This window comes from Papaver somniferum, chromosome 4, assembly GCF_003573695.1.
Source record: "Papaver somniferum cultivar HN1 chromosome 4, ASM357369v1, whole genome shotgun sequence".
Lineage (NCBI taxonomy): Eukaryota > Viridiplantae > Streptophyta > Magnoliopsida > Ranunculales > Papaveraceae > Papaver > Papaver somniferum.
In genome coordinates, this window is record NC_039361.1 from 139,027,975 (window position 1) to 139,047,365 (window position 19,391).

General features: G+C 33.9%; 1 protein-coding gene and 1 long non-coding RNA gene across 4 annotated transcripts; both read right to left on the reverse strand.

Moving 5' to 3' along the window:
- Positions 1–443: 443 nt before the first annotated feature.
- LOC113362813 lies at positions 444–4,701 on the reverse strand. The gene is made up of 7 exons (XM_026605308.1): positions 4,374–4,701; positions 2,543–4,061; positions 2,192–2,443; positions 1,813–1,893; positions 1,553–1,694; positions 1,028–1,395; positions 444–750 (listed from the first exon to the last, which is right to left on the reverse strand). The coding sequence occupies exons 2-7, from the start codon at positions 3,770–3,772 to the stop codon at positions 691–693; spliced, it is 2,133 nt and encodes a 710-aa protein (XP_026461093.1). The 5' UTR covers positions 3,773–4,061; positions 4,374–4,701; the 3' UTR covers positions 444–690.
- An 8,952-nt stretch (positions 4,702–13,653) lies between these two features.
- On the reverse strand, positions 13,654–19,153 carry LOC113274309. 3 transcript variants are annotated; one of them, XR_003322946.1, is made up of 13 exons: positions 18,422–19,153; positions 18,227–18,336; positions 17,883–18,025; positions 17,283–17,753; positions 17,122–17,205; positions 16,666–17,003; positions 16,373–16,475; positions 16,116–16,226; positions 15,335–15,470; positions 14,688–14,741; positions 14,371–14,511; positions 14,052–14,256; positions 13,654–13,963 (listed from the first exon to the last, which is right to left on the reverse strand). It is a non-coding gene; the product is annotated as an uncharacterized LOC113274309 (long non-coding RNA). The 3 variants fall into 3 exon arrangements; XR_003322947.1 differs by having other exon boundaries at positions 14,192–14,256; positions 17,883–18,036; XR_003322945.1 differs by having other exon boundaries at positions 17,883–18,036.
- Between the last annotated feature and the right edge of the window lie 238 nt (positions 19,154–19,391).

Consider the following 19,391-nt stretch of genomic DNA (forward strand, 5'->3'; position numbering starts at 1 on the left):
TTGGACTAGACTGTACTTAGTTAATTTGGAATGGACTAATACGCACTTTTTGAAGAGTTTTGACTAAACCGTTTTTCTCCCAACTTCTAAACAATTAGCGAGCCGCCTGAAGATTTGCGTCCTGGTCTTGGTTTTGGTCCTGGGACGGATTTTAGATCACAAGCCAGATTTTGTACCACATTCACTTGGGCAGTTTTTCACCCATGGGGTGTATTTTTTGTCGTAGTGGTAGTGTTGGGTCAAGATGTCCTGGATCAGTAGTAGCAAATTTGATCCTTCAGATTTTCTTGACAAAAGATCACCTTACATGGTAGCATTATGTCACCTTACATAAACCGTCAACAATCACGTGACGTGGTATTTGATGACTTGACAAAAGATCAAATGGTTAAACCAAATTGATGAAAGCACATGTTATTACCTAGTTGGTGATAAAATCACAATCAAGAAAACCAAATCCAAGTTATATATAAGAATCAACAATGTGCATAATTATTTTTTGGAAAGTACTTTACACTTGAAGGGAAAGCAGGGCATTGAGCTTGTTCAGGCCCCACCATCAAGTTTCTTGCCTACATCTAGGTATAGAGATGAGAATATACAAAATATCAACAGAAATGGAAAACTAGAACCTCCAAGGAGGACATTGACCCAAACTAATTCTGACTACAGAGATGAGAACTTGTTCTGTCAATCGTTACTGATATCGAAGTATTTCGGATCTGCTGGAAAATCATACTCAACATTCAACTGTCATGCCCACACAAAAACCGTGTTATAAACTCTCTTACGCAAAAATAAAACAAAAACAAATCCAAATCAAGGTGCAAGAATTTCAGGGTCTAAAGTTATCCATTGTTTCATAAAAGGTCAGCTAGAACAAAGATATAGATAATTCTTAGAATTGCAACCTTTTCTCATGGCGCTACATGGCTCATGAAGACTTAGATCTAATGAAATGCATATCTATCTCATCCAATGTCATCAAATGAGTAAAGGAAAGGCATTAGAAATTTGATTTACATACCTTGCCCTCATCAGAATCTGAGTGACGTTGAGGGAACACAACCCTCAAGTCATTGTACAAGTAGAAACGCCGCTCTCCTCCAATGTCCTTGTTATTTCCTTGGGATCCAAGTAAAGAATCGGAATTGCGTCTCGCTGTCTTTGAAACTTTTTTGGGAGAAGGACATAAAAATCGGAGATGAAGTGCATATCGTAAAACACGAGCACAACTACTACTAGTGGAAGTTTTCTTCTCATTCAGTTTCGATGAACAACTACTTGGAGCTAGTTTCTTAAAAGGTTCATTTTGGCATATATCTTCATCAACTGGGTCATGCTCCTCCCCATCAGTCTTCTGGCATTCGCTACTGGTGAATCCATGTGTATCCTCTGCACAAATAAGAAGTAGGTTATTTGATCCAGACGGGAAAAATTGGGGATTTATATCTCCTTCACTTTGCTGGCATTTAAATGACATGTCATATGGTACAGCTTTGCTGCCATGCTTCAAATTAACAAATTCATGCTCTTAACTCATTAGACCTACCATATTCCTTAATGAGCTGTCCGAGATGACATGTTCTCGATACTTGTGCCGTCTTGGGTTCACTCATCATGCCAGCACCTCCGATAACAGGATTAGAATTCGGTCCAGAAGAGGCTAGAATGACTTTTTGGCGCAAGAATGTCTGCTCGTTATTGAACAGCAATGCAGAAAACATATAAGTAAATAGAAATCGCGCCTAGATCACTAGATGAGAGGAAACAAAGGAAGAATAGAGTTCATCTATGTATAATTCGTAATACCTTGGTTCCAGCTGGCATGTCACTCAAATCATAATTGCAGAAGAAGGTGTGAACAGGTGTCTTTTCTGGGTTGCTGAGGACCTGCCAAAATCCAATTTAACTTGTTAGTGATAAGAGCCATCTTAGGTTATTCTATATCTGCTACATCGAAAAACCATCTACTTGTCTAGCTAAGTAAAAGTCCATAACTAATCTAGGTTGCATGAAAAAGGATCAACATAAACAACTAAGAGAGAAATTAACAGGCTACACTCAACTTCAAGCAACAAAATTTGGAGCAGAAAGCCACCCGACTCTTCCAATGTATCCAAACTTTAGCAACTAATGAACCTAACTAACTTGACCACCGATAAATTTTGAGGGCTAAGAAACCTAGTACCAGTTGTACGCGCCCCTTCATAGGGACACGCAGTCGGCTCTTGGTAGCTCGGGAATTATCATTGTTGAGGCTCTTCTTCATAGTCGTTCCTTTGCACTTGTTTGGTGGGACATTTCCAGCTAAATCGATAGATGCATAATACAGTAAGTAGTTGTCACCATCCACGCTTGTTACTGCAAAAGGAAGCTTCTGCAGTGGTGGAGAAAAGTTTCCTCCAGTAACATTTAGAACAGCCAGAAAACCCTCAAATTTCTGCATTTTTAGAAACCATGAAGAAGGAGAAGCAAAAATCAAAAGCTACACCCAGAATACTTTTTTTTTCACAGAAGTACACTGCAGTATAATACTAACCCGGCTGACTTTGCCAGATGAAAAACATCCCGACAATAGAGATTCTTCAAAAGAACCAACCAGAGACCGCCTGACAGGAGTTCCTCCCATACTTCTAATGAACTTAATGAACTGAGGCGTTGGGGCTGAAGAAGGGCCAGAATGCTGACCCATGAAAATGGGACTTTCAGGTGTGCATGGATCATAACCTTTATATAACGTATCAAGATCTTGGAGCGATTTACTGGAAATTCCAAACTCTTCATCCTGAGAAAACGAAATGCCCAACTTATCAATTTTCTTTGAGGTTAAGTATTTACGCTCCATTTCGATCTTCACCTCTCTTCCAATTTTCATTCTTTCGGAAAATCTAGGACCGAGGGGAGACAGCGATAGAGGTGGTGATATCACCTTTTCCGGAGATATCGCTATTGCACCACTTCGGGTTCTTATGTTAATTGTTTCTCCACAAGACCCAACAGCTGGTGAAAAAGAATGAGTCTGAAGTAAACATTCATGGTTCTCAAGCAACGGACCATCAGTTACAAAACTCAAACCTCCTCTATTACGAACATCAAATTCCCATTTTGTGCCACTAGATGGAGACGAACCTGGGATTTTGAAATAACTATTGTCACTAGCATTAGCTTTGTTATGGTCTTTTATTAAAGAAACATTAACATCACAACACAAACTTGGGAAATTCATACGATTACCATCCCCATTGATATCTAGTGGATCACCGTTGATTTCTTGTGGACAAAGCATTCCATTCAAAGGAGACAGCAACCGCTTCTTGACTAATGACCCATGCAACTCAGTTTCAATTTCATTTTTACCAATACCAGAAGCGGAAGGCCCGTTACTAACAGAAGACTCTGATGCGTTACCTGAATCAAAACCCACAATCCTTGAAACAGGACTCTGAACATTCCACCCAATTCTAGGAGTATACAAACTATGCTTATCTTGAAAACCAACTCTTGTAGAATCACTAGATGTACTACCATCAATAACACCCTTGTGTTTAAGATGCTGAGTTGTGCCTTTTGGAGCTTCCAAGCTGGTCTTCCTCTGAAAATCTCCAAATGGAAAATCTCCAGTCATCGTGTCACCAGTGCTTCCCATATGGGTTCCAACCAGAATATTGTTGCTCCCACTAGCAAACCGAGGTAAGTTTTCGACATACGAAATCAAATTTGATTCCGCTTCATCCGTGCTTTTGCTGGAGGATGCTTGAGGCAACCCCATTACTACAATTTCTACTAAGGTTTCTTTACGCTATATAATCTAAGCAGAGCACTTTATTTCTAACCTAATTTTTTCTCCAACACTTTAAATTCCCAAGTACTAAAATCCCAACTAAAATAAACAACTAAAAGCTAGTCATTTCTAAATCAAATAGCATTGTTTTGTTTGATCAGGAACTCTCAATAACAAGCTAAGAAAACAAACATTTTGTCCAAACCCATAATCGTCTGCAAACGATTACAGAACAGTAGTCGAGTCATAGTTGATCAAGATTCCAGACAACAAAAACCTAAAACATGAAACATAACTCGTATTAGTAGCTCATATATCAACAGATGGTATAATCTAAGATTTCTGAAGTGCCAAATCATGAATTCTTTAAACCAATGCAAAAGAAACCCAAAAGTGATTTCTTCAAGACTATCAAATGGTTTCTTATATCTTACTAATTCATACCCTCAAAGAAAATTCACAAAATCCAATCAAATAAGACAATAATAACCTAAAAATATCTAACCACATGATAAATTTTCTATCAATCTATCATGGGGCAGTTCAAAAAAATAAAATTAAGGAATTTAAAGGAAAGGAAATCACACACCTTTATTATTATTATTTTTCCTTACTTTCTTCTCTTTCTTTTTCCTGTAATGAGTCTCGAGTTTTCTTGTGTATTTCTTCTGTTGTTTGTGGTACGTCCCATCTCTCTCCCTTTGTCTCTAAATCCGTATAGATGATAGAATGACTCACTCCTATCTGTTTCAATACTTTAATACACCAAAGTACTTGCGTCACCACTTGGAGGAACCAGGAAAATTTTCAGATTTCTTGAAATCCACATCTTCTTTCTTTTTCTTTTTATCTCTTCCGTATTCTCAAAAATACGTATACAAACTACAAAGAACTTCTATTTGGTGGCGATTACCACCAGACGTTAGTTGTTTTGATTTTTAGAAAAATACATTACAATCCGCGTAACTTGTAGGCCAACTAGGAATAGCCTAATTTGCCATCAGCGGTAATGAATAAGTCAGAAATACCATATCCCCCGAGACAACTTCAGGATCTCATGTTGCAAATTATTTTATTTTTTTCTGGAAAGCATAGAGTATATTTTTGGAAGCATGGGATTTTAGTAGGACTAGCTGTAATTGTATGAGGGTATGTCTTGCTCACAGAATCATCTATTAGGATAAACTAGTTTGAAACCCGTGCTACGTATCGGGATTGCTGGAATTTTCTACACTGTTAGTTCATATCCATTGAGGCGGGGCTTCATCTCTTACCCGTCCCAATAAAAGTCATAATAAGCTTATACAGTTATTATCCAACAAATTGACGATTAATGGTTAAAACTTAATAATCAAATATATAATATTATTATAATTTGAAGATCTAACATGGTTTTGAAAACTAATTTCATGCAATATAATAAAATAATAACCAATTCTACAAATTAACTAAAATAAATAGATCTAAGTAATTTTAAAAGTAAAATATTTTAAGCTACAAAGGCATATTTAGAAGAAAAAAATTTAATATTCAACCCGTTCTTCGAACCGGATACGACGGAAATTGATTCTTAGTTGGGCGAAGTCCCTCACCCATCCAAGAAGGGATCTCAATTAATAACTGAAGTGTACAGTGAAAACACCAATTATGATTATTATTTTTGAAGTAATCATTTAGTAGATTAACAATTAGAACCAAATTATTCACCAATTAATTACGTACTGTTTAAAGTGTTGGAGATTAAGAAATCCTCTTAAAGAAAATACTATTGATAAATTATATAGAGGAGTTGTCTCTCCAGTTTGCCAGTTTATTTCCTTTCTTTAATACATATGCCTGCTATGGTTGAACTGGAATTAACAAGATTGATGAGGAATTTCCTGTAGGACTCTAAGGAGAATAGGAGAAAGATGTGTTGGGTGTCTTGGCTTAAAATCTGTAAACCAAAATACATGGGTGGTTTAGGAGTAAAAGATTGAAGAGTTACAAGCAAATCTTTGAAGGATAAATGGATATGGAGGTATACAAAGGAGAAGAAATCCCTGTGGAGAAGAATAGTTCAGCAAAAATTCAACAACAAAGTGGAGGTGCATTTGCCTTCTGATGATGCTTCAAATCAAGGTAGAAGTATGTGGAAGAATATTCTTAATACTATTAAATTTTTGCAGGAGAAGGTGATTGTAAAGCTGAACAATGGTAAGTCCATTAGATTCTGGTTTGATTATTGGACCACTCTTGGTGCAATTAAGGATAGATATCCTCCTGTTTATAAAGCATGTAAAAACAAAACTGCATCTGTGTCAGATATGATAGTGAATGGGAGGTTGTTATGTCATACCATAAGAAGGCTAAATAAGCAAGAACATATGGAATGGGATCTATTATGCAATGAATTGGGGCCAGTTCATAGCTAAAATGAAGATGAAGATGAAGATGAAATTGATATTTTGGGAGGTTTCACAGTCAAGAAGTGTTATGATTGGCAGGTGGAAGTTGACTCATATTGGGATTTTGAGAAATTTCTGTGGAAGAAGAATATACCTCCTAAAGTCAGTTTTATGCTCTGGGAAAATTTTCATGATTCTTTACCAACTAGGCATATGCTTAAGCATAGGGGTGTGGAAGTGCAGGATGATAAATGTCTTTTTTGTAGAAGCACAGAGGAAACACCAGATCATTTCTTTGTATGTTGTTCTTATGAAACTGAAGTATGAAACTATTTCATAAATGCTTTTAGGGTCTCATGGGTTACTTCAAACTCAGTAAGAAGTCATTTTGAGTCCTGGAGGTTTAACAATCTTCATGGAAGGTGTAGAGATGTTTGGTGGAAGGTGTTATATGCGGTTATGTGACACTTGTGGAAGGAAAGGGGCAATAAAGCTTTTGGAGGAAGACCAATGCATGTTGATGAGCTTGTTTTGGTGATAAAACAAACTATTATGCTCTGGTTTTGTAATGAGAATGTCTTTAGGGATTTTTCTGTAAACCAAGTAATCTTTACAATTCTATACAGAAAAATCAATAATTAGTTCATTACTTGTATCCCAGTTAAAGATTACTTGGTTTACAGAAAATCAAGTAATCCCTAAAGACATTCTATTAACTGTAATGAACTAATTATTGATTTCAAAGGTAATAAATAATTAGTTCATTACATTACCTATATTAGTATTATTGGTAGTTAAATGAAACATCACACTTTCTATATAGTTGTATCAATATTTGATATTGGAGACATTGAAAAAAAACACGATATTAATATAAAATAGATTGACAACTCTAAATGGTGCACAACAAATGAATTGCTTCTCGTCAAAGAAAATGTAATTAGGGAAATGCACATATATATTTCTCATCATAAAATCATATATTTGTGTTAAGGATTAAGGGACCAACTCAACTGCTCTTCTAGGCTCCAACTTATAGTTAAATGAAAAATCACACTCATTAGTCATTATATAGGCATCGATATATGATATTAGAGACACTAAAAAAAGAATCATGATATTAATATAAAATATATTGCCAACTCTAAATAGAGCAAAACATATGAACTGCTTCCCGTCGAAGAAAATGTAATTAAGGAAGCGCACATATATTTTTCTTCAGAAATCATACACTTGCGTTAAAAATAAAGCGGCTAACTCAACTGTTTTTCCAGGCTCCAACTTCTTGTAGTTGAATGAAAATTCACACAGATTATGTAGTTGTGTTGATATCTGACATTAAAGACACTAAAAATTACATGATATTAGTATAAAATAGATTGTCAACCCCAAATATTGCAAAGCATACGATGTGCTTCCCGTCAAAGAAGTAATCAAGGAAATGTCATAAGCCATTATATAGGCATCGATATCTGATATTAGAGACATTAAAAAACTATGTTATTAATATAAAATATATTGCCAACTATAAATAGTGCAAAGCATATGAAGTGATTCCCATCAAAGAAAGTGTAATTAAGGAAGCACACATATGTATTTTTCTTCATAAATCATATACTTGCGTTAAAAATAAAGCGGCTAACTCAATTGTTTTTTCAGGCTCCAACTTCTTGTAGTTGAATGAAAAATCATACATATTATATAGTTGTGTTGATATTTGACATTAGAGACGCTAAAAATAATACAATCTTAATATAAAATAGATTGTCAACCCTAAATGCTACAAAGCATGTAAAGTGATTCCCATCAAAGAAGTAATCAAGAAAATGCACTGATATATCTTTCTTAAGAATCATAAACTTGCGTTAGGAATCAAGCGTCCAACTCAAGTTCTCCTCTTCCAAGCTCCAAGTATGTATAGTTGAATGAAAAATCACAGTCACCATATAGTTGTATCGATATCTGATATTAGAGATACTAAAAATCGATATTAGTATAAAATATATTTTTAACCCTAAATAGTGCAAAGAATATGAAGTGTTTCCCGCCAAATGTGATGTAATCAAGAAAATGATATATCTTTTTTCAGAAATCATATACTTGTGTTAAGACTCAAACGGCCAACCCAACCCAGACACCAACTCCTTATAGTTAAATGAAAAATCACACTCAATACCAGCACTTCTTTCACAAATTGAACCACGAAATCCTGCATTAACTGACCACTAACTTGGTGATGACCGATCTGATGGAACTGATGGGCCAGACAGACTGGATGCACCTGATCCATATAATTGTATCAAGTGTATGATATTGAAGACACTAAAAGAACACACAAGATAACATAAAATATTTTTCCAATTCTAAATAGTACAAAACAGATGAAATGCTTACCGTTAAAGAAGTTGTTGTCAAAGAAATGAACTAACTCCCACTAAGACTCTGTTTGATTGGTACTTTAAGGATTGTCTACTAATTAATGATTGGAGTACTTTATTGGCAAAGGGAATCTAAATTGTATTGGTTACTTTAATAATGTGGTTGTTGGATTTTTAGTGATGCATATGGCTAATTTCATTATCTATGCATGGACATTATTTTGGCTTGAAACAAAACAGAAAACCCTATTGGAATTGAACGATTAAAGAGGCCATTTTTTGTTTTTACATCAACCGTATGTCAAGTTAACGAAGTTCCGTTACGTACGACATGGTCTACAAAACAAAGCAATTTCCCGCGCATAACCAGTTCGAGAAAGAAAATGAGTAATAAGTATAGGTTTCAAAAACAACTATAATTCAATAATCTAGCAGAACCCCATCCAAAATATCAGAAAATTTTGTAAAGGAAAGAAAGAGAGGATATAATACTCTTGGGACAATAACTTAACAATGTTGGTTTGCATTTACATCCACCCTTATTCCTATTTGGTTCTACATAGAAATGAAAATGAAGGATGGGGCTAGTATTAACCTGGTCTATAATTATGTATTCACTACTACATCATCGAAAATACTTGTACATGTTTAGAGAATATATCTAAGATGACACAGAGAAGTGTTCATTTTATAAATATCCAAACATAAAAGAGACCCTCGTTTGTCGAAACCACTTTGGCCTAATACCATATTACTGTAACATGAGTATTCTACAATCATGATTTTTTTGTGCCACGGTTCATTGTCAAGGTTGGTGTTCAACGAAGTTACCATGATGAGGTATTCCTGAAACACACTTCATTGCGGGATTCAACGACAACCCTCACTGTTGGCAGCCTTCTCAGGAAAACGTGTTTGTTAACAAATAAAAGCCACTAAAGTCAACAACAAAAACCAAAATGAAGCAAAAACTGTAAACGAATAATATAAATAAAATGACAATACCTATAAAAATGATACAGATAAAACCTTAACAATCCATACGAAGTATACCACTTCCCTTTCAACTCAAACATGTATCTAGACCCGAGTTTCTTTTCTTCTTCGAAGCCTAACAAAATGAATTGATGATAAAGATTACATCTTGTTCGAAAACACATATACAAAGTCACACTTCCAAATGCGTATATCTTCATGGTTAAGTAAGCTACCGAAATAAATAAAAAATCAATCCCAAATATAGACAAAATTATATGATTTTAGTTTACAAACAATATGGCTGTAAAAATTTAGATACAACGCAACTATAATTCTCGATTTCAAACTTCCTTAATTATAGAGTATATGAACACGGATACCATTTTTATAATCTGCAATTTCCAACTTCACTTTCTAATTATCAGTGTTGGGCTTTTTTCTTTCCCGTGATGTTATATTACAATGCTTAAGCATCATTAGTACGAAGATTGTATTTCACGAATCAATCACTCAAATAATACCTCTACATGAAGCTTAAAGGGCAGAGTAGTACCTACATTACCTAAACATGATGATGTCTAGAAACCCTCACCTACAAAATCCCAAAAGAATTTTAGTCAGTATGGAGCAGTAATTAGAAGAAACATAAATCAGTTGTCGCTAAGAACCTGGGGTTGAGGAGATATGAAACCAAAAAGGAATAACATAATTGAGAAACAGTTTCCTGCAAAATAGAACAAAGAAGTGTTTCATATCATCTTTTTTTGGGTATATACATTCTTAGGATTTTTTTCGTATCAGCACTCATGCAATCGTATTGCCGCAGCCATCATCAATGCAAATTGAATATAACAAAAATAGATCAAAAAACAGAATCATATGCACGTAGGAAAGCCGATTTACATAATCACCAATAAAAATTCATAAAATTAATTAATAATTAACCAACAACAAAATATATTAAAAAGGAAAATAAGAAACCATCATATGAGCAAGGTAAATAATAAAATTGAACAAAACTTTAGCAAATAGGTGAAACAACAATCGTTTTATGCATCAATAAGCCCTGCAAAAAAAAAAATGTTATGGCGTTTAGTTTTGCAACAATATTTATGCATCATCAATATGATCCGCAAAACACAAAAAATTATGGTGTTTGATACAATGAAATTTGGAATAATGAGGGTATACCGTAAAACAACTAAAATATCAAATAAAGAACACTAAATTCCAATAAAAAGAAAAAAGAAACAAAATTTTAGTTCTAGAAGAGAGAAGCAACTTTGCACGAATGCTTTATATGTCTACTTGCAAAACAAACAACGGACGCATATAAGAAAACATAAATTTTCAATAAAAAGAAAAAGAAAAAAGAAACAAAACTTTAGTTCTAGAAGAGAGAAGCAACTTGCACGGAAACAAAGAGGTTTGGTATTGCACGAATGCTTTATATGGCTACCTGCAAAACAAACAACGGGCGCATATAAGAAAACATAAATTAAAAAAAAATTCCTAGAAATAAAAGTTGAAGAGAGAAGCAGTGTCCAAAAAATGAGTTTACCTTTTGTTTGAAAGCTTTATATAGGGATTCCGATTCTATTAGTAGAATGATTTTATTTTGGATATAATATTTAAAAATATCTCGACTTTCTAGAAAAAACTAATAAATAAAACCGACTTGATTATTAAGTTGTTACCGAAAAAATTCTTTTGTTTATTTATTTTGGTAATATATCTTATTTTTGCATAAATAAATAAATATATACATCATGTTTTTGGATTTTCATTCAAAATACTCCAAATATAAATATAAATCTTAGTTTTTTAGATACTCGAAAATATAAATATTAATTTCGGACAGTAATTTTTAGACTTTTTACCCTACAAAAGATTCAAAAATAAAATATATGATTTTTTTACCTCATAATTATGTTTACTCGATTTATTTTGGATTTTTATCATAATAATCTGAAATTAATATAGTAATTTTTAGATTTTTTTTTACCTTACAATCGATCCATAAAAATAAATCTGAATATTTTCACCCCATAAACATGCTTGGATTTTTAAGATTTTTATTATAAATGCCCGAAATTAATATAGATTTTTTTATATTTTTGATTTTTATCATTAATTATTATACCTTTAATAATATAGTCATTTTTAGATTTTTTTTATCTTACAAACGATCCAGAAAATATAGATATAATTTTTTTTCTAAATATGTTTACTCGATTTTTTGGACTTTTATCATAAATGTTCGAAATTAAATTAATATAAGTTTTTGTTTTTCTTGATTTTATCATAAATACGCGAAATTAATATAGTAATTTTTTTTAGAAAAATTCAACTGTCATAATTTTAAAAAAAAATCATGTAAACTCGGTGTAATTATATGCAACAATTTAGTTGAATTGATTTTTTATAACTTAATCATAAATGCCCGAAATTAATATAGTAGCTTTCTTTGTCATTTCTAGATTTTTTTTCTTACAAAAGATTCTAAAAATATAAATCTTATTATTTTATTCCATAAATATGTTGAATTGATTTTGTTTTTATTTTAGTCATAAATGTAAGAAATTAATATAATTTTTTTTCTGGAATTTTTGTAATAAATACATGAAATTATAAAATATTCAAAAAAATATAAATCTTATTATTTTATTCCATAAATATGTTGAATTGATTTTTTTTTCTTAGCCATAAATGTACGAAACTAATATATTACTTTTTATTTAATTTCTGGATATTTTATAATAAATACATGAAATTGTAAAAGATTCAAAAAATATAAATTATATTACTTTATTCCATAAATATGTTGAATTTTTTTTTTATTTTAATCATAAATGTCCAAAATTAATATAGTAGTTTTCTTTATTTTCTGGATTTTCACAATAAATACACGAAATTAATATAGCAATTTTTCTAAATAATGAGGGTCGTCCATCGCGTGTGTCCCAATAATCCACCCAATCTACATCGCACATTGTCAGATCAACGCACCATATCTAACGAAATTTCATCCGACGAATACGAATGGTTTCTCAATTATCCAATGAGAGCGCGAGGTTACGTTTACCAACCATTAAGAGAGAGGGTAAGCTCCACCAGTGCTACTTTTATTCTGGAGTGAGGTATGGTATTGAGTTTTTAGGTTGTTGATACACGAAGGGATTATGCGGCCAAATTATAGTTGAGAGGTTCTCCGACTGGCTGTGGCCCGTGTTAGAGCATAACTCGGTTGAACTCACCAAGCGTTGGTATGTCAAAGTTGGTTGTCATATTTTAGTGAATCAAAACTCATCTAAGAGTTGCTTGATTATGTACTAGAGACAACTTCATATTGGTTAGACTAGAAAGTCTAGGAATATTGAGACATACAAGTATTACTCGAAGACCTAAAGAACGTGAAGAAGTAACGAGCTACAACGACGACATCATCATTCCTCTTGAGGTTAATATTGACTTGAATTGTTTCATTCCTAACGTATTGTAGACGGTGGATTTTCAACAAAGGACAAAAACGTAAAATCATGATACATGTTTCTGACACGACTTTCAGGCATGTGACGATTCATATTTTACGAAGCCATGATGAATATGCATTTCGGAAGGCCTCCACTAGCTGAGCGTTCGATACCTCGCATTTCATCATGCCCTCTATGTAGAATAACATAATTGGGCGGTTCTCCGTAATATTGAGAGCAACAACGCCTTCAGGACGTCGGTGACACTGACTGTTCCCTGACTACATGAGAGAGACCCCCCTCTACACACTAATGGAAAATATCAGTTTGGCGACCGTCAAAGCAAGTCATAGATACGAGTTAAATGACTTGCTTTGGCGGTCGGAGAAAGGGTCGTTGTTTGAGCGTCTTTTTCATCTGTGACGTGGCTACGCGGGTCGCTGAACAACCTACATCAACAACTAATTTTAATAGTCAAGGGGTTATGACTGACTCTCATCGGTCATATATATAGATTTTAATATTAAAAAAAAACATATTCAACCGGCTGACTGAATCTGTTTGGCCTGACCGAATCTGACTAAATCTCAAATGAAAACCAAATCGAAAATAAAATTCAATGAGACATGTGCTCATAAATTTTAAATGCCTTTTCCATTAATCAGTCAATGTATTCATTACACAATTTATAACTGAATTACACTTAGATTCAAAATCATACGGATTCAAATTCTGAATTCACACCGATACAAATCCTAGTAAGTTCAAGGTTTCTTAAAGAGAAGAGCAAATAAGTTCAAAGTGTCTTAAAGAAAAGTGCAAACCAGCAAAATGATAAACTACATGGTGTTGAACTAACCCCATACACTTTGATGAGAGATGGATTCTAGGCTTCAATAGTAAGCTCCATGGTTAACAAATGAGTTCCAAAGCTTTCTCGGCATTACACACAAATTTGCTTGCCTGCACATTACACAAACTTAGGAAATCAAGTAATACTCTACATAAGTAAAACAACAAACAACAATGAAATGTCTCATTTTCAGCTCACCTATTTTATCATTTTCAGCTCAATCCCCACCTCTTATTAATGGCATACCAACCAAAAATAAAGAATAACTGAAATTACCCCTGCAATTTTTCTTAGAACTAAACGAAGATGAAAAAATCTCATGGGATGGTTACTCATACCCCTTCAGTGCCAGCAGCCTTTCCTCCCAAATAATGAACTGAGCCCACACTTAACAATCGAGTACCTGCAGCAAGAATAATTTTTCAAAATCAATAAAACCAACAAACAAGGACAAGCTGACAATTTCTTATAACTTCATCAAAGCTCAATTAGTTTATTGAAATTTCTCAAAACCCACCTGTACACCCAAACAATTTGACAATTTCAATTTGGACTGATATCCAAAATTAATCCTAGTAAAGAGTCTGTTAAGATAAGTCCAGGCTCAGCAAGTTTTTTAGAAGCATCTTGCTAGTGAAATAGTTGTATGCCTACCAACCTGTAACAATCCATCATCCACTATAGATTTTAAAGCAGGTGGGAACCTCCCTTTACTCAAGGGAGTCAAGAATTAAACAAAAATATTAAGAATTGGAAAAATTAACCATAAACAAGACGAGAAAAGAGTTGGAGAAGAAAAAAACACAAGTCATTGGATAGAGACTTCGAACTCACCATTGTAGAACCTCGCAACGGTTTCCCTGCAGAACCAAGTGGTCAAACTTCTCCCTGAATTTTCAAACAAAAATGTTAATGAACCATCGACCAATAGTTACATAAAAATACCAGGAATGTTAATGAACCATCGACCAACAGTTACAAAAAGCTAAGAAAGCTCCATTTACAGCAGGAACAAGGATGCAGCTGATAGACATAGAGATTAAAGTCACTTCAAGATATAAAAAAAAAGGTAAAAGGAGAAGGAGAAACAGAGATAGCTAAGCAGCACCTAACCTTGATGTGGTGCCACTATGATCTAACTTCTGCATGAGAATGGCTCTAGAGCAGGCATTTAAAGACCGTACATGAAAAAAAAAACTAGCATATCAAGTGCCAGTAATTATCCATGTATCAAGAGTTCATATTTATCATTGGTTAATTCAAGGATGGCATGTAAGAATACTAACATTTATTCACGGCTACAAATATATTATATAGTAACATGTTAGACAAAGCACCAACTGGTCAAAGTACACATTTTCTAGAAAAGAAAAAGGTACTCTTGCTCCAATTGAGCTCATTAGGGTCTAGTCTTTTATCTTTGACGGCTATACTATTATTTTATCAAACAGAAAAAAAGAAGGAAAAAGGTTGTTTCCCACCTTTGATGATCCTCCCTGCAATGTCTAATAGCCCGTTCAAACTCTGAAGCGGCTCTAACAAACTGGACAAAACCCAACCCTTTGAGCTATCCATTATCCTGGTCACCATCTCAACAGCACCAAAGGGTTCAAACACCTGGAAAAAACAATATCAAGCCCAAATTAGATCAAGTTTCGAAATCGCACATATTACCTTTTACTCAACAAAGCACATAGTAATCTTTACAACAGAAGGAACGATATATCATAATCATCCCTAACAATAAAGGGCCCAATAGCACATCTAAATCAAATGATTATTTTTTCCAGATTTTAATGTTATTATGGATATAGCATAATCTTGCGTCTTTGGACCAAATTTATATACAATACATTTACCATCTTTTCATATATGATGCATCAAGACAGAAACAAAGATTGAGATAAAAATTGTGTCAAGTCGTGAACTGCACAAAAACGAGTCAAAAAAAAAAAATCCCTGACGAAGTTGTTTTTTTGTGATGTTGTCATCAGCACCTGCAAAATAGTCGGCATTTGCAGAAAATGATAACTAAGTCAATAAGATACAATCTAAATGGCTGCATAAGATGTAATTCGAAACTTCAAAATGATAACTTTGTTGCCGATAACAAAGTTACTAAACTAGTATACTTTTCTGAGGGATTCATGTTAGTTTTCAAACCAAGAACCAATAATAGAATATTCCACAAGCCATCCAGGTTACACAATTGAAGTTAATATTTATGGAATATATAAAGAAAACAAAAGATAAAAAAGTTACCCCATTTTATTTTCTTTAAGGATTTTTATTAAGAACTTGTCATGCAGTATCTGGTCCTTGAGAAAGCGAGTTATTAATTGATATTAGGATATTTTCTATAACTTTCTTGACCTGCAAAGAAAATATCTCAACAAATTATAAGAAGCTGGGAAGAGTAATCACCAAATAGTACACAGTTCATCATGGAATGAGAACTACAGAAAATGATGTTGCATAAGCATCTGGATGTTGGGTGTACAAACAGACATGACCATTACCATTCATGTGATATGCCAGTTCAGTTCCATCAGGTAAGCCACGCCTTCCTCGAGTTCCTAAAGCTACTCTTCCATCAGCTCGTGTAACAACATTTGTTCCAACCTTCATGTTCACACAATAAAAAATATCAGCAACAAATAGACCTGATATGGCCAATTAAAAAAAATGAACTTCCTCTAATCCACCATCATTCATGCTTACTCTTTTTTGTAAAGTTTAATAACTGTGACTATTTATTCAATATAATCACAATCCAAAACATCTGCAAACATAAAATACAAGATGTTATCACCTGAAAGATTTGAGAAACTGATCCACATAACTTGGATAATTTCAGAAAATTTGATCTAACAACATCCTAATTCAGAACCGTGAACTCCAGCCACCCACAAACTAGAACTTCTTGGTCCTTTCATACAGAATTTGAAGACTCATAACCTTGAACTGCTTAAACACATCAAGTAGACAGTAGATATCCTAACTCTATGGTGCCTTCCAGCTAGTTATCTCATTACTCATCCGATCAACAAGAACAGGAAGGCATACATGTAATTATGCTTGGAGGTTATCATCAAATGTTGAAATGACGAGGACGAGGCCCATGCAAGAAATAGCACACTCCTTAACTTCCTGTTAGAAAAAAAAAATTAGTACATCAGAAGTTGAACTTTTTGGTTGGGTAGCATAGATAGTTAAACGCTCAAAGACGACATAAAAAAAATTGTGGCTGTATCCAGATAATACCAACCTGATCTTGATCTTGGTTAGCTAGACGTGTTAAAATTGTATTATAGATTGGATGAATGTATGGCTTGTAATCAAAACCAACACCCTGAAAAAGATGGTGTTAAACGTTAAATAGATGAAGACATAAAATTCAGAAATTTCATGAAATATAACAATTCTCACCGCAACGTTAGGTCGCACCACTCGAACAATCTCCCCGCACACTCTGAATGCTTCAGCAGTAACTTTGTAATAACGCTCACCAACAACAGACAGTACAAGAGCAGACAGTACATGAGCATACAGGACCTGAAGAAACACCAATCAAAATTCACGACCCAAGAATATCTCTTCATTACAGTTTGAAGAGAGGAATAAAATAGAAAACATAGACTTCCTATACCAACTCTACATAATATAATAGTTACCCCTTAAGAAAACTAGAGGATTTCCCCCATATAGCTATTGGAAAACCTTGTCTAATCCCAATTAGTATTTGAAGGCCAATTTAACAGTTTAGAGACGAAGCTTGTTGAAGTGCTTCGGTTTTCATTAAGAAATAAAAGAGGAAAATAAAATATTATTGTGGTGGAAATAAATCTGGAAACTTCTTCGGTTAGTTGGAATATTAAGCAGCATTTGTTGTTCGTCGACCTGAAATTACACAAAGATTTCAGGGGAAATCAGTCAATTTCATCATTATTCACCAGAAAAAATTACAAGCCAAAATTGAAATTACACAAACTGTCTCTAGATGCTTTAATGGAAGGGTCAAAAGATTACAAGTCCAACTGGATATCTCCAATGCTCCATGAAACAGAAATACATGAACCCTCCGACCACCTCTTTAAACCGTACACTACCTTGCTCTTTGTTCCACTCATCTTCGTGAGATCTTCAGCCACATCACTTATACGCAGAACAACCTGCTTAAACCCTGTAATTATACCTCGCTCATATAACAAAATTCCTCAATAAATGAACAATAAACTTAAGCAACACTACAATCAACACTTACTGGATCCATTTGCATATAACTCAAACTATAATTGACATAAATCCTTCTCAAGAACAGAAACAAACCTAAAGAATAAAAAGTATACGCATTCCTAATGTATCAATCTTACCTTAGCACCTGGATGTTCAACTCCTAGCATCTTTATAAGAAAAGCATAGAGCAAATATTGAGCAACGCGTTCAACAACACTACATCCAGTACCACACAAACATATGAGTCCTGTAAAATACACAAACTCACTTAAATATTCCATTCCATAAAACAAATTAACATAAATCTACTAGTAATGAAAATTTTGAACTACCTTAATTTATAAGGAGGATCCATATGGCTGGAGAAATTCTTTCCCTCACTAGTCTTCCACTTATAAGGCCATCAATACATATGACTGAATCAAATATTACATATCCTGAAATTGATCCAGCAACGGCTCTTATCAAAAGGCCACTTTCAGTTTCTTGCAATGGCATCTACGAATTACCCAACCGCAATCATAGAAAACAAAATGCAAACAACTAAACAGATTCAATTAAAACAATTCACATTCAATTAAAAAAAAACTAAATAGGGGATAGAACCAGTGAGCTAAAAACAATCGATTGTGCGATGAAAATAAAAAGTAACCAAGTTTCTGTATCAACCATAGAAATCGATTCTTGGTGTGAGTAATGACTTTTACTTCCCAGATTGAAGAGGACTTCAACCAATCTAAATCTCCAAAGAACATCTCAAGATTCTCAAGTTCTAAAAACCCTAAAACCAACAGATTTAGCAGTAATCATACATGAGATGATAATTTTTTTTAGATCTAGTTAGAGATTTTGATAAAACTCCTGAAAATGAAAGCAAAAAAAGAAACATGGATTGAATTTGTTCCCAGCAGATTTGAGATCTACAACTCGAATAGTGGGTTGAGGGATTTAAGAAGAAGAATAAAGAGAAGGGTTTATTAGATGGTTGAAATAGCATCTAGGGTTACTGATTTCTCCATTTCCATGGAGTTGGTTTCTTAGGTTAGAGATGGGGACCGAGAGATGAGAGCAGAAGAAGAAGAAAGTGAGGTTTGGAAAGGGGAGAGAGAAATAGGTATATATATGCCGAATAATAAAATCTACCGAAGGTAAATCGTGTTTCGTCAGTCGCTGGGTCCGCAGTTGACTCAGGGATAAAAGGATAATTATTCCGCGATTTGTTTTTGCCGTCTGAGAATTTTTTCTTATTCCTCAACCATCTTCAACGGGGTCGATTTCGTGGGTTGAAGAAACCCCATTTTG